This window comes from Sander lucioperca, chromosome 10, assembly GCF_008315115.2.
Source record: "Sander lucioperca isolate FBNREF2018 chromosome 10, SLUC_FBN_1.2, whole genome shotgun sequence".
In the NCBI taxonomy this organism is placed as follows: Eukaryota; Metazoa; Chordata; class Actinopteri; order Perciformes; family Percidae; genus Sander; species Sander lucioperca.
This window is the reverse complement of record NC_050182.1, coordinates 22,714,270-22,729,252: the sequence shown is the minus strand read 5'-3', so window position 1 is coordinate 22,729,252 and position 14,983 is coordinate 22,714,270. Positions and strand designations below refer to the sequence as shown.

Here is a 14,983-nt window from a genome sequence, read left to right as displayed (position 1 = left end):
GGTCAGGCAGATGAATCGGACGATATTAGCGTATCGCAGATATATTAAAATCAGCATTGATGTCGCCTGATTAAAAAAAACAAGAAATTGCAGTACAGAAATGTGATGTGTTTGGGATCATTTAGAAACAGTGTCACCAGTACGTAGCTTGTCCACCAGAGAACACTGACGAGTTATTTAGCATGTAAAATGCTCAGCACATTATCTTCGTAACGATTCTTAAAAAATAATGCTCAAAAATGTTGTTGGATTTTTCTAACACTCAAATATCAATTCTGTATTGCTTAAACATGTTGGGCTGTAACAATAAACAGCTCTTAGGTCTAAAATAAATGTGTTTGTTTTTCCATTTCTGGCAGGGGCAGTATAAAATAATTCATAAAATAAATGAAAAGCGGAAATTCAGAGGCGTTAATTCTTATTCTGGCTTGACAAAAACAGCAGTAGTAGCAGTCTTGTTTTAATCGGGATAATGTCTCTTGGTACCCAGCATGCACCTTTGGTGCTACTAGGTATGCTAATTTAGGTTGTTTTCTTACTGACCGATAGCCGAACCTTGTTAACTGATCATTAAGCCCTAACCGACAAGCAGGCATCGGAGTCCCAGTTCACCGGTCCAGGACACTCGGACACACTTTTCGTGCTCGGCGTCCGTGGACAGCTGCCAACTTGTACCGGCCGTGCAGCCACGATGTTCTGTGCATTGTCGTGGACACATGCCGCCACTTTCCTGGAACAGCTTACGTGTCCAGTGTTGCCAACTTGGCGACTTCCTTGCAATATTTAGTAGGGGTGTGAATCTTTACTGGTCTCACGATTCGATTACGATTATCCTGTCAACGATTTGAATCAATTCGATATCCCGATTAGGGCTGAAACGATTCCTCGAGTAACTCGAATAATTCGATTACTACAAATCCTCGATGCAAAATGATTTGCCTCGAAGCTTCGTTTAATTAATGTTACCAACGTTGTATCGCTCACGGTGTTTCCGCACAGATGATTATTACTAGCTAAGTTTCCATCCATGTGTCAATCGAATTATCTGAAGTTCGGTAAAAAAAACTCATGCGAATAAAGCTGGTGAAAGTGTGTTTCCATCCAACGGCTTTAAAGTGAATAAAAACCTGTGCATAATGACGTCACATGCTGTTTTGCGGTCAAATTGGTATATCAAATTGATTTGAGACATTTTAAGGTTTCCATTCATTTACGCACTGAATCGCACAACGTTCAAGCTACCTTTTGCGAACAAAGTTGTGCTAGACAAAATGGATCGTGCCATCTAACAACAAATGATCAATATTGCACCAGTTGTAATAGTGCTTATGTGCCAGCTGATAGCGACATATCAAGCTATAATAAGAAAACAACGACGCTATCAACACATTGCTATGATGATGCAGATGTAAATGCCCGACGACAACGGAGGCGGCCTGTGGTGTGGGAACGACAAAAAAAAGTTGTATGGACGATAAAAGTACACCAAACACAACTACCAAAGACAAGAAAATACGTACTGGTGACCACAATTTCATCTAAAGAGCCGACTTGTTGACTATCCCTTCGGAAAAACAGCTGATTGTTGCGCACCATTTTCTCTCTCTCTCTCTCTCTCTTCACGGAGAAACAGCTGATCAACGATCTACCTGCATAAGCGTAACAGAGCTGTGTGACACTGTAACTAAATATATAAATGAAAATAGGTTGAGTATAACTAATATTTACATATAGGCCTATATATAGATCAGTCTCAGGTTGAAACGTGTAGTTCTGAAAGTTGCACAACTTAAGGTCATGTTTATGTATGTTTAATGTATGCCTTAGTTTGAGGTTGTTATTGCATTTCAGAAAATGTTTTCTTTAAAAACAATGTAATATGGCACTTCAATGCACTTAATATGTTTAATTTTTTGAGAGATGATATTGTAAGCAATGCGGGCAATAAAAATTTAGCTTTTTCCGAAAATTAAACCTAAAAATTAAACCATCATTGCTCTTCGTCCAGGTCCGCATCGCGATGCATCGACGCAATGATTAATTTCAACACCCCTGATATTTAGCTACCTTTCAGACCCTCTTAGTGACTTTATTTCTAAAAGGTGACTAGCGACAAATTTAGCGACTTAAGATCATCGGGAAAAGCGAGATATATATTATATTATAATTCATTCCCATGCATGCTGCTCAGAGTAATCACAGTCCACCACTCTTCTGCCAACAGCACGGGTTCTCTCTCTCGCTCTTCTTCCGCGGCTTTATGCAAATGATACATAATGACATCACCAATATGCAAATGAGTTTTAGTGACTTTTGGAGCTAGTGCTAGCTACTTTCATTGATTCTACTTCCATTGATTCTTCTTTGATTTTACATTGATTCTACTTTCATTGATTCTTCTTTGATTCTACTTTCATTGATTCTTCTTTGATTCTACATTGATTCTACTTTCATTGATTCTACTTCCATTGATTCTTCTTTGATTCTACTTTCATTGATTCTTCTTTGATTCTACATTGATTCTACTTTCACTGATTCATTCATGCCTGCAACCGACACAGGTCGGGCAGCTCTCCGAGCCCGTCTCCAACGCATCCACCCGTGAGGCTGTCAGCTGTGTGTCTGCCTGGCATACTCAGTGTGTGGAGGATGGTCGATTTAACCCGCCAGTCCTCATCGATATGATGGCATGTGTTGCGTACCGTCAGCAGAGAGCCAGGAGCTTAAAATGCGTCACGCTCGTGCAAAGTGTGCACAATAACCAGCAGTTAAAAAAATGGATTGAATAGTCCTTTTTTGTATTTAGAAGTCCAACTTTTTTTTTCTAATATTGGTTTTAATAATATTGTTTTTAACCGTTAACTGATAGTATTAATCACTTAATAACATCCCGTCCATCCAGCTCGTACAGATCATCATTTCATTGAAATGCACTCTTACTGCTTTGACTGTGAACATAAAGCTTTCTCCTTTCATACAAGTTTTACCTCTAATTACCCTTTCTCAGTCAGTCACCCCGTGGGCTTGTCAAAATGGTAGAAACAACAAAACTTCTCTGTTCTGCCTTCACTCTATGTGGCCTGCCAGGGAGATGGAGGGGAGGGGGAGGCTGAGTGCTGATTCAGTTGAAAATAATGAGGGTGGAAGGCTTATCCAGTGGTGTCCTGCTGTACTGAACATGGAGAACCACATGCAGCACATCCACCTACACCTCTCTAATGCATCACAGCAAGGTACACAGAGCCTCGCTCCAGTCAAAACAACGTGCTGTATGTGCAACAAACACAAGCGTGGCTTATGCAACTGACAACATGGCGATGATAAACACCTTTGATGGCAATCTCGCTCACAATAATAGACAATTACCGCATGTCTGAGCAGCGACCCTTAGCGCAAAAGTGTTCTAAAACGGAAAATCTGTTCACCAACAAAGTCGTCTTTCATCCCTCGCAGCGAGCCGAGGCAGGTGGTGATTGAGAGGGTGCGTTGGAAAGATGAAAGGATGAGATTAAGAAGAGGAAAACAAAGATTGGTGGGGGTGGGGGGGGGGTTGGAGGATGTTGTAAATAGTCCTGGCTTACTCTGTGTGTTGGATGCCTGTGTCAGAGCGGGCGGTGTAGAGGAGTTTCAGGACTCTGGCTGATGGACTGTGAAGAGAGCTGTCCCCCCCGACACGCGTCTGTGGGACCGACGCTGTGATGGAGTCGCTGTTCAGCAGCCAGAGCTGCAGGGGGAGCACACAGGTCACTAACCACATGCCGGACGTCACATTTAGAGCGTCTTATATATTAGAGTGTTCCCCATGTGCAAACATGGTAAATGTTGCTGACTCTCCCTTAGCTGTTACTCTGAGCTTTAAACTAATGTTTACTGTGAAGGAGAACCAGTACACACACTGTTGTTTCTTGCGTGTTCATGCATAATTCACAGTACATTTGGTGCAATAACAATGCTTAATGCTCATTTCTGTATTTTGTTACCTTCTTCAACTGTGCAAGTGCAGTTTGTGGCTGTGGGGTTACCAATTCAATACGTTTCTACGTATTGGGCTTTAATAACGTCAACAGAAAAGAAAAAAATATTTGAAGAAAAAAAAAAAAGATGCTTGATTTTGCAATTATTACTATTATTGTTTTCTCATACAACAATAAGGAAGTAAGGCTGTCCAGTGTTTCCCACAGAATTAGATTCTATTTGTGGTGGTAGCTGACCCATGGAAAGAGGTGCAGACTTCTTATATTAATTGTACTGCAAATATTTTTATACTAAATTCTGTAGGTAACAATTCAAAATTTTAAAGTGCTCATATTATGCTTTTTGTTTTTTTTCCCTTTCCTTTATTGTGTTATATATATTTTCTGCACGTTATAGGTTTCCAAAGTGAAAAAGCCCAAAGTCCACCCCAAAGGGACTTACCATCTCCAACAGAAAACACTGTTCACAAACTGCTCCAAACAGCTCTATTGTAGTCCAGCCTTTACTTCAGAGACAAACGTGGTCACTTTGGAACATACGTTATAATGCTCGCCTAGCTGCTAGCGTGGCACGCCTTCATACTCATACTGCTTCTGACTGGCTAGTAGTCCTTACCTAGCTACTGAGCATGTGCGACTCCCAACAAAGATGGAACAGAAGTGAGATGTCTCACTCTGTAGCTAAAACAGAAAGCTCAACACACAGGGTGAAAAGAGGAGCTGCAGCAATGTGCAAACAAAATATGGTGTTTTTTTGTATTAAACCATGTAAACATATTCTGATATAACCTCTAAATACAATTATGAACCTGAAAATGAGCATAATATGAGCACTTTAAATATGCAGTAGGGGACTTTCACATCTGACTACACTTAACAAAGTCAGGTTCATTTGATTAGTATGAACAGGGAACAACCGTATCTTTTTCCCAAGGAGCATGTTTTGTGTCTTATACAAGGTAACTGCTATTACTGTTGTAGCTAATTTGTATAATAATACAATACTGTTATGAATACAAACCATTATGAAGTGTAATGTTTTCTATTTTGAAATATTGAAAAATAAATTGTCCGTGATGTAGAGTAACAGTGAACCGCAGATTGTTGCAAATGGAACCATCATAGTGTGAAATACAGTTTAACTGCTGCAGTTACGTGAACGGGCCTCAGCAGAGAGGCGGAGTGAGACGACGTCTCTGCATATTCAGGGAGTCAGGTCAATGCCGCTAAAGCACTCAAAACTTTGACTTTCATCCGTAGGCTACTCCCATATGGCTCGCATCAGGTGTTAAAATGAACTGTACCAAAACACGGGGGGAAAGTATTTAACGCGACATACGAGAAGTTTTTATTTTTAAGGTTATGAAACTGTCTCAATTTAATACTGATAGACGGCACAGACAGACAGCAGTCGGAGCTCCGGCAGGTGGAGGGCTCTGCGTCCGTCAGCAGCGGCTTCTCGCTGCGCTGCCGGTCCCCAGAGCAGCATGGTCACCTGGAGAGTCCGGTACTCTGCAAACGCTGGCAGCTGAAAATCAGACGTTTTGGCGCTCGCGATATTCCTCTGGCGCTGGCTAAAACCTCTTTAGGGGGCGCCAAACTTTCTCTTTGCAGTATAAACCCAGAATAAATACCGGTAATAACTTCATAATACTAACCACTAAACTCCGGATCGACTCTAGCCGTCTTCTCTGCATTAATCTGCATGGAGGAGTAGGGTCTGTTGTGTTTGTGTGTGTGTGTGTGTGTGTGAGAGAGTGAGTGAGTGAGTGAGTGAGTGAGTCAGTGAGAGAGTGAGTGAGTGAGTGACAGAGAGAGAGACACAGAGAGAGACAGAGAGAGAGACACAGAGAGAGAGACAGAGAGAGAGAGACAGAGAGAGAGAGAGAGAGACAGAGAGAGAGACAGAGACAGAGAGAGAGAATGTGGCGGTCAATATTGATTGTGTGTCGGGCCGCCACAAATATAATCAATGTATGGGAAACACTGCTGTCAACTAAACACAAGGGTTAAACAGCATGGCATGCACCTCTGATATGATGCAGGTTACTTTTTTTTGTTTTGTATTCTTTAAATTATTAAGAAGTCAGTCAATTGCACACAGGAAAATAACACTTTGTAAAAAATAAAATGTGTCAAATATCACCTGGCTTCAGTCCAAATAAAAACAATATTGGAATATAAATGCTAGAGCACACACTTTTACACTCAAAAGTACTGTCGCTGTTGTTCTACAAAAAGCCACTTGTATTAATCCACTTGTCGCTGATTTTAAATGAGCTAAGAGCCTGGCAGTATGAGCAACAAATCACAATCAATCAGTGATTCACATCACTCCTGAGAACCTGCCATATCATCATTTTTCCATTTATCAAATAAATGAGTATTTTTTACTCAATTTCCATGTGCTTCTCTGATTGTGCCAGCTTGTTCTTACCAATAAGAAGGGCTTTCCATCAGGAGTCTGGACAGAGAAGTGGAAGGTACTCATTGAGGTGGACAGCCCCAACAGCCTGGCTGCTAACGTCTGCTCCAGATAGAGGGATCTGTCCACAAGAGACAATGGTTCATTATTTACATATTTTGTCTTTATAGAGCATATTAACTAAACCTTCTTGGTCATGCACTCACAGTAAAACAGAATGGAGGTATTTTTTATATTTATATATATATATATATATATATATATATATATATATATATATATATATAGTGTTCATGTTTTTCTTACTCATTAAACGCCTTGAAGATTACATTATGGAAAATGTTAAATTTTATAGTCATGTGTAGTTCTATCTAAAATGGTAGTAAAATAATGCAGCCAATCATTGAGTTTATGTACAGTAGCTTTAAATGGTTGCAGGATTATTAAAATGTTTAATTCATACTTACAATCATAATTTTTTTTTTAAAGCCTGAACACAGTGCTGATATGGGTTATTTCCCTAAATTTCAGCAAAATCCAGTCAGTAGTGTGTGTCAGATATTGGATGAGATGAAGTGATTTATAGTCTATTTGCTAATGTTATTATGAGGGACAAAAATGTATGTCAGTGACAATGGTTAACCTTCATTGTCTCTCCTATATAGCCATTTGTCATCTATTCTATGGAAGCCCTGAGAGGCCAGTGAGAAAATTATTCTGGTCTATTTTCTTAGTCTGGTCTAAGTTGTTTTCTCTCCTGTGTTTATGACTTAACAGGTGAAAAAAAAGGTTTGATAAAGTTCCTTACATATTTTCCATCTGTGAAATGTAAATGAAAATAATATAACTTTTTTTTTTTTCAGATGAAAGATAAAAAAGTAGTCGAAATTATCCTTACAAAACTTTTTCTTTCACTTGGCAAAACTAGGACATTTGTTTGAGGAACTTAGAACGATTCTCCTGGCAAAACCTTTTTTTCTCACCTATTCTTAAGTCTGAAGTAAGAGAAAACTATTTAGATCAGACCAAGAAAATGGATGACCAAATTGTTTTTTTTTATTTGCCTCTCAGGGCTTCCGTAAATCCCCTATGAAAGAATGTCTTTTAACAGCTACAGTTTCCTATTAGTCCCCACCAGAAGTTCAGATAAAAACCTGCCTGTTAAGTGAAGCCTCTGGCATCCTGTCTCCCACAGCGGGTTCCACCACCACCTGTGTGATGTACAGTTTCAGGCTCTCTGTAAGACACAAGAAAGAAAGGCTCATAAACACAGTTAAAAATGATGATTATAATCTACAGTATAGAGTGACGTATACCTGGTGCGACGGCCTCTCCCAGCACTAACGAACAGCTCTTGCAGGAGACGAGTGCCAGTCGGCGGCACGTTTTCTGTACGTGACAGGTAAAAAAAAAAAAAAATCATTAAAATATACCCATCTTTGCCTTGGTGCTTTTAAAACCACAATCAATAGCCACTATGACCAGGATGGAAAGCAGAAGAGCAGGGGAAACAGAGAGAGAGAGAGAGAGAGAGAGAGAGAGAGAGAGAGAGAGAGAGAGAGAGAGAGAGAGAGAGAGAGAGAGAGAGAGAGAGATATGGCATGCAGATTGTTACAGTTTTTGTCTCCAGCTCTTTCTATCTGCCTCTCTTTCTATTTTTCTCACTTTCAGTCTTGCACTCGTGCAAAGAATGGCTAATAAAAGAGTAGGGAGATCAATCATCTGCAGAGGGCTAGAATTCGACTTCGCTGATGCAGCCGTCTGACGTGTGTGTGTGTAGGGCCGGGTACCGAATTCGATACTTTTTAGGCACCGACCGAATTGCCTCTAAAGTATCGAGTATGGAAATTCAATACCCAATTTCAATATCTAAGGAGTAAATCTCATCAGTGTCAGTGAGCCAACAAGCACGTGGCATGCCTCTACCGAGATCTAATACTGCTTGTGATTGGCTGTCTAGCGTTACACGTCGCAGAGGCACGCAGGAAAATCTCTACGTTACACACAGAGACTGGGCTAACATAGTAGGAGCTGAAAAATAGATACAAAGATTTGTGTCGTAATGTATAATGTTGTAATCTATTTTTGTTTTATAAAATTGCTTTGGAAAAAAGTATCATTTAGGAACCAGTTGGCAAATTTTTTTGATTTTTTAGATACCCAGCCCTGTGTGCGTGTGTGTGTGTGTGTGTGTGTATGATATGAATATGGATCCAATTTGTGCCTTTTATCAAAACAAAGTGAGTGCTTTCCTCACTTCCTCCCTCAGTGCAGTTGAGAGGATGCTTGTTTATTGACATCATTCTTATAATCGGACGGCCAACCATAGCAACCATTCTTCTATCTTCAACACCTCTCAAAAACCCCTGGTTTTCCAGGCATTCCAAAACTATGGAACGCAGGTTTAAATGATTTGTCTTGCGTCTTTCTAAAAAGGAGCAAACTGGTCGTTTTCCTCTGCAGGTCCCTCACCTTTGGGTCCTGGCTGTCCTCTGAGCCAATGGAGCTCACTTCCTCAGCGAGAGTCTGCTCACAGCCGCCGTCTCTGGCTAGGAGGAGGAAGGTGTCGCCCAGCAAACAATCCTCGGCTCGGGGCAGCAGCTTCTTGTTAGCGAACGGATCGGGGTGGCAACACCAGTCGTCCACGATGGCGTTCCAGTTGCCGTTCGGGAGAGGGAGAACTCGCTTAAACACTCTGAAGAAGACAAAAGGAAAAAAACTAAAAACACAATTACAGGCTTTCCTTCTAGCATTGTCCACCATAGCGCTGTTCATCGATTGGTTCTTGCTGCAGTGAGAGCTGTTGTCTGTCAATAAGCACAGAGGGCCAGAGAATACAAACCATTAGAGGTGTGAATCTTCCCTGATTGGATTCGATATCTCGATGCGTCACGATGCATCACGATGCGTCAAATACATTTTTCTATTAAAGCCATATAGGATATTTAATTCATAGCTTTTCAAGCTTCAAAAACATAACATCCTGCAGTGCTCTAATACTAAATCAATTGGATACATAAAACTACAGCACTGAGCACATGGCACTTCCTGAATGTGCAAAACATAACAGAATATATGTAAACAGAAAGGTTGTCAGGCCTACATTAAATTGTAAACAGAAATAATCGATTATGGCCCGGCCGATTATCGATGCAGCATCGTCCATGTCCACGATTCGATGCATCGATTATTTGATTAATTTCAGCACCTCTACAAACCATACAAGTATTTAAAAATAAGTGTATTAGTTTTCTTAACTGAAACAAGGCTGATGAGAGCCATGAGACTGAACTAAAACAGTGTGGGCCCTAAACCCAAAACAATGAGCTGATATATGCTCAAAAGCTCAGCAGAACAGAGGGGAACTGCAGAGTTTAGCAATTATTGGCTGCGGAGCCCACTATGGGTAGTCATTTGACCCATTGTTAATATAAAAATATTGATTAGTGCAGCTTTAATACAAACGCTTGTTTGATCTATTCCAGTAAAGCACTTAGTATGCACTCAAAGAAAACTTTCAGAGGGTACTTTGTGATGGTTGCAGTCACCGGCAGCATTAATATCTCTGATCAGCCACATAATGGAACATATTGCTACAAAGCATAATGAGGCATAATGTTGTTGAAATCATAACTTTCACCCTGCTCCAAGCACTTCTCCTGACATTTTTTACTTTCCCCAGCCCTCGTTGAAAGCAAGAAATGAGTTTTTGGCAACTTTTAGTGGGTTCGTTGCTGAGAAAACACCGCCAGAGGCCAACGGTCTCGGTAATGCAGCTATTGCAATTTTCGGCGTGTCACATTGCTGACCAGAGAAAGCTACAAGCTGAGAATACCACAGTCCGGCTCAACCCCCTCAAGGTAAGAAACTAAATTGTTTTTGAATGGGTAGCGCGGACCTTTTTACGTCACACTGGCTCTATAACTCTAATCCAGTCAGGCTGACAACTGTGGACTCCGCTCTGGCACCATCCATCAACTTTTCTTCTTTCACAGACGGATCGCTTCAACCGCTGGGTCACGCCATCAATAAACACCTGCTCCTCTTCCTGCGGAGGAGGGTGTAAATAAAAACCTATTTCCAGTGATGCTGGTCCGTCTGCTCCTCACCTGTCCTCCAGCAGTCGGGTCATGCAGCCCTGGCAGTGGAAGCAATACGTCTCTTTAGTCCGGAGCGTCTCCACCGTGCTGTCGGAGGCCTCTAAGGAGGGCAAAAAAAGGCAAAGAAATAAATGAGCCCAATTTGGTGAAAGGGTGGAAACCTTGTACAACAGAGTAGGGCTGCACGTGCAATTCATCTCATTTTGATCGCGATTTCGGCTCCTAACGATCACAAAAGCGATGCAATCGAGAAAAACACGATTATTTTGCACATTACATTTTGCAGGTTATTTTGTCTTGTGTTCTGAAGGGGGATTGGAAAAGTTCAAACGGAAAAGTATTTAGGGAAATTTCACAGTTCAAGGTGTTTTCACCGTTGATTTGTTTCACTGTTGTTGTTTTGTGCAAGTTCAATAAATGCGACATCTTTCCAGAAGTCCATGAGTAATCCTGTTTGACCAAAATAATTGTCAATATGATTTTTTTCCGTAATCGAGCAGCCCTACAACAGAGCACAGAGTCGGAAGAAATACTGGGTGGTGAATGTGGCTTGGACAGGAAGAGAGCAATTAATCTGATTAACACTGGATTTGTTGAGGACTGTCCTTAGCTATAACTTCTTGTTGCGCTGGTAGTGACATAAAAAAATGCCAAAAGATGGGAGTTTGGGGATATTATGCAATGACTCTGGGGTACACTTTTGATGAGATCAAACCAAAACTTAAAAAGGGACTACTCTCATGGCTCTGATGATCATTTTCTAGTGGGCCATTAGGGACCCTGTGAAGCAAATTCTCAGTCCAATGAATTCAGAATAGACAGCAAGCTCTAAATAGCTACCGAAAAAAGACTTTGTTCTTGCCTTGGCAAAAAGGAGTCCAACAAAGCAGAGGGGGGGTTGCACGTGTCTGGATGCGTTTCCGTAGCTGTCCTGGACATTACCTTCGTCTGCGCTTGGTGTGACACTGATGCGCAGCCTGAAATGCAGCTCCTCTCCACAGGACTCCCCCGCAGGTGTCGGAACACAGGATCCCGGCTCCAAGGTGACTCCTGCCGGCAGAGTCAGGCTCAGCTCGCCTCGGGGAGTCCGGACGTGGAGAGAGGAATCTCCCCCTGTCACGACCACATCGGCCGGGCTACTGGCCACAGCTTTCCTGGAGAGCAGATGCGAGAACACGCTTTACACACACAGGTTTAAAAAAGGTACACACACAGGAAATAGCAATAGCACAAATAGGTTTCATTTGTTTCCTAGCCGAGATTTAGGTAAGAAGATCAATACCTCTCATTAGAGCTGGGCGTTATGGAGAAAATCAAATATCACCATATTTTTGACCAAATACCTCGATGTTGATATTGTGGCGATATTGTAGGGTTGACAATCCGTGCTTTCACAAAATATGCACACAATGAGATTTTTGATAAATAGTCATCAGTTATGTTGATATAATAACTGTGTAGGTAAAGGCAAATAATAGAACAGCTAGAACAGTCTGGTGTGTTCAGAAAATGACATCACTCTACTGTAATACAGCCTTTAAAACCAGGAAAAGACACCACTTACACACACTTAGGATATTACGATATCCAAAATCTGAGACGATATCTAGCCTCATATATCGGTATCGATATAATATTGATATATTGCCCAGCCCTACCTCTCATGTCTGTAGGGTAGATGTGAAACTAGAGCGAGGAGACAATTAGCGTATCTTAGCTTATCTCAAAGACTGGAAACTGGGAAACACCTATCCAGCCACATGTAGTCTGTTGTCAAAAATATTTGATTTGATTTTCTCCATATCGCCCAGCTCTACATAGTCTTCACATAATACATATCTCTTTTAGCCCTTGGTTTGTGTACAACATGTAGTAATATGTAGTAAGAATTAGGATTCTCCCACTTGGCAGTAGTGGTGTACAGAGTCAAATCTCATTAACTCCATCTAGTGATGCTGTACGTGTACTACATCCACATCCACTCTGGCTCAGGTCTTTGCCGCTGTACTGTATATTATACATGTATAGTTAATGAAGTGGCAACAATCATATGAACAAAACTGTATTCATATAGCACTTTTTAGGTTTACAAAGTGCTTTACAAACCGAAACTATGCATTATGAGTACAAACTCATAATGCTTAAAGAAGCATTTACATCGTACGGCTATGTGTAAGTAAAGGTAGCAATATCACACTATAAAAATACATCTTTACAAGTAAAAGTCCTGCAAACAAAATTTTACAAGTATATAAGTATCAGCAACAAAGTGTACCTAATGTATCAAAAGTACTCAGACAGAATTCTTACAGAATTGACCATGTCAGTGTTATATCATTATAGGATCATTAGTATGAAGGTGTACTTTACTGTTGTAGTTTGTAAGGGAGGAGGAAATGCAAGAACTTAAACTGCCTGGTTTGTAGTTTAATCTATAACAATGCATCACATTTTAGAAATTAACAAATCTAAAGTGTTGAATGTAAAACCTCAATATGAAAAGTAACTAGTAACTATGGTCATAATAGCTGTCATATACAAATGGACGAAAAAGTGCAATTTCCCTTTGAAATGCAGGAGTAGAAGTATAAAGTAGCATTCAACGGAAATACTAAAGTACACATGCCTCAAAAACGTACTTACGTACAGTAACGTTACTATATATATAAGTTTGTTTGGTGTCTGTAGGTGAAAGTACAAAGGAGCTGAATCTATATCTATATATATATATATATATATATATATATATATATATATATATATATATATATATATCTATCTATATATATATCTATCTATCTATCTATCTATCTATCTATCTATATATATATATATGTTAAGGCTGTTACTACGAATAAGCTCCAATTTACACTCACCTAAATGATTATTAGGAACACCTGTTACATTTCTCGTTAATTCAATTATCTAATCAACCAATCACATGGCAGCTGCTTCAATGCATTTAGGGGTGTGGTCCTGGTCTAGACAATCTCCTGAACTCCAAACTGAATGTCAGAATGAGAAAGAAAGGTGATCTAAGCAACTTTGAGCGTGGCATGATTGTTGGTGCCAGACGGGCTGGTCTGAGTATTTCACAATCTGCTCAGTTACTGGGATTTTCACACACAACCATTTCTAGGGTTTACAAAGAATGGTCTGAAAAAGGAAACATCCAGTATGCTGCAGTTCTGGGGGGCGAAAATGCCTTGTTGATGCTAGAGGTCAGAGGAGAATGGGCCGACTGATTCAAGCTGATAGAAGATCAACTTTGACTCAAATAACCACTCGTTACAACCGAGGTATGCAGCAAAGCATTTGTGAAGCCACAACACGAACAACCTTGAGGTGGATGGGCTACACCAGCAGAAGACCCCACCGGGTACCACTCATCTCCACTAAAAATAGGAAAATGAGGCTACAATTTACATGAGCTCACCAAAATTGGACAGTTAAAGACTGGAAAAATGTTGCCTGGTCTGAGTCTCGATTTCTGTTGAGACATTCAGATGGTAGAGTCAGAATTTGGTGTAAACAGAATGAGAACATGGATCCGTCATGCCTTGTTACCACTGGGCAGGCTGCTGGTGGTGGTGTAATGGTGTGGGGGATGTTTTCTTGGCACACTTTAGGCTCCTTAGTACCAATTGGGCATCGTTTAATTGCCACAGCCTACCTGAGCATTGTTCTGACCATGTCCATCCCTTTATGACCACCATGTACCCATCCTCTGATGGCTACTTCCAGCAGGATAATGTACCATGTCACAAAGCTCAAATCATTTCAAATTGTTTTTTTGAACATGACAATGAGTTCCCCGTACTAAAATGGCTCCCACAGTCACCAGATCTCAACCCAATAGAACATCTTTGGGATGTGGTGGAACGGGAGCTTCGTGCCCTGGATGTGCATCCCACAAATCTCCATCAACTGCAAGATGCTATCCTCTCAATATGGGCCAACATTTCTAGAGAATGCTTCCAGCACCTTGTTGAATCAATGCCACGAAGAATTGAGGCAGTTCTGAAGGCGAAACGGGGTCAAACACGGTATTAGTAGGGTGTTCCTAATAATCCTTTAGGTGAGTGTATTCAGACCAGAGAAGCAGCCAGTGTTGATGAAATGACTAGCGGGGGCTTGTGGGACTCATTTTCTAACATATCTTTGTTATTGCTAACTACTGCAGTGTTAAACAAACGTGTCATGAAACTAAGTGGCGAACAGTTAGCTAACTTCAGTTTGGACTGTGTCACTGTAACACCATATAACGTTACACATAACATAAACAAATGTTAGGCTACTCATCTCTGTGTTGTAACGTTAGCTTGCTAAGTGCGTTATAAAGTGCAGCATTAGCTAGTTCACATTCATTGGGCTAAGTTAGCTTATGCTCTTAGCTAGCCTAGCTTGCATTGTAAACTTGCCAAGAAATGGAATAATGTTACCCAAATAACTGTTTAGCTCGCTAGCTTTCTATCAAAAATAAT

General features: G+C 40.7%; 1 protein-coding gene and 1 long non-coding RNA gene across 2 annotated transcripts in view; one reads left to right on the top strand and one right to left on the bottom strand.

The window, feature by feature from the left end:
- The window catches only part of ube3d (ubiquitin protein ligase E3D), a 29,475-nt gene that overhangs the window by 14,146 nt on the left and 346 nt on the right, over window positions 1–14,983 (bottom strand). Inside the window, exons 3-9 of the mRNA XM_031322791.1 lie at window positions 11,442–11,653; window positions 10,509–10,599; window positions 8,872–9,094; window positions 7,716–7,788; window positions 7,558–7,636; window positions 6,412–6,520; window positions 3,582–3,724 (exon numbers count right to left, since the gene is read on the bottom strand). Coding sequence (XP_031178651.1) covers window positions 3,582–3,724; window positions 6,412–6,520; window positions 7,558–7,636; window positions 7,716–7,788; window positions 8,872–9,094; window positions 10,509–10,599; window positions 11,442–11,653 — 930 coding nt within the window. The remainder of the gene's footprint in view (window positions 1–3,581; window positions 3,725–6,411; window positions 6,521–7,557; window positions 7,637–7,715; window positions 7,789–8,871; window positions 9,095–10,508; window positions 10,600–11,441; window positions 11,654–14,983) is intronic.
- LOC118495996 lies at window positions 3,949–14,936 on the top strand. Its single transcript, XR_004898455.1, has 3 exons — window positions 3,949–4,299; window positions 14,006–14,008; window positions 14,925–14,936. It is a non-coding gene; the product is annotated as an uncharacterized LOC118495996 (long non-coding RNA).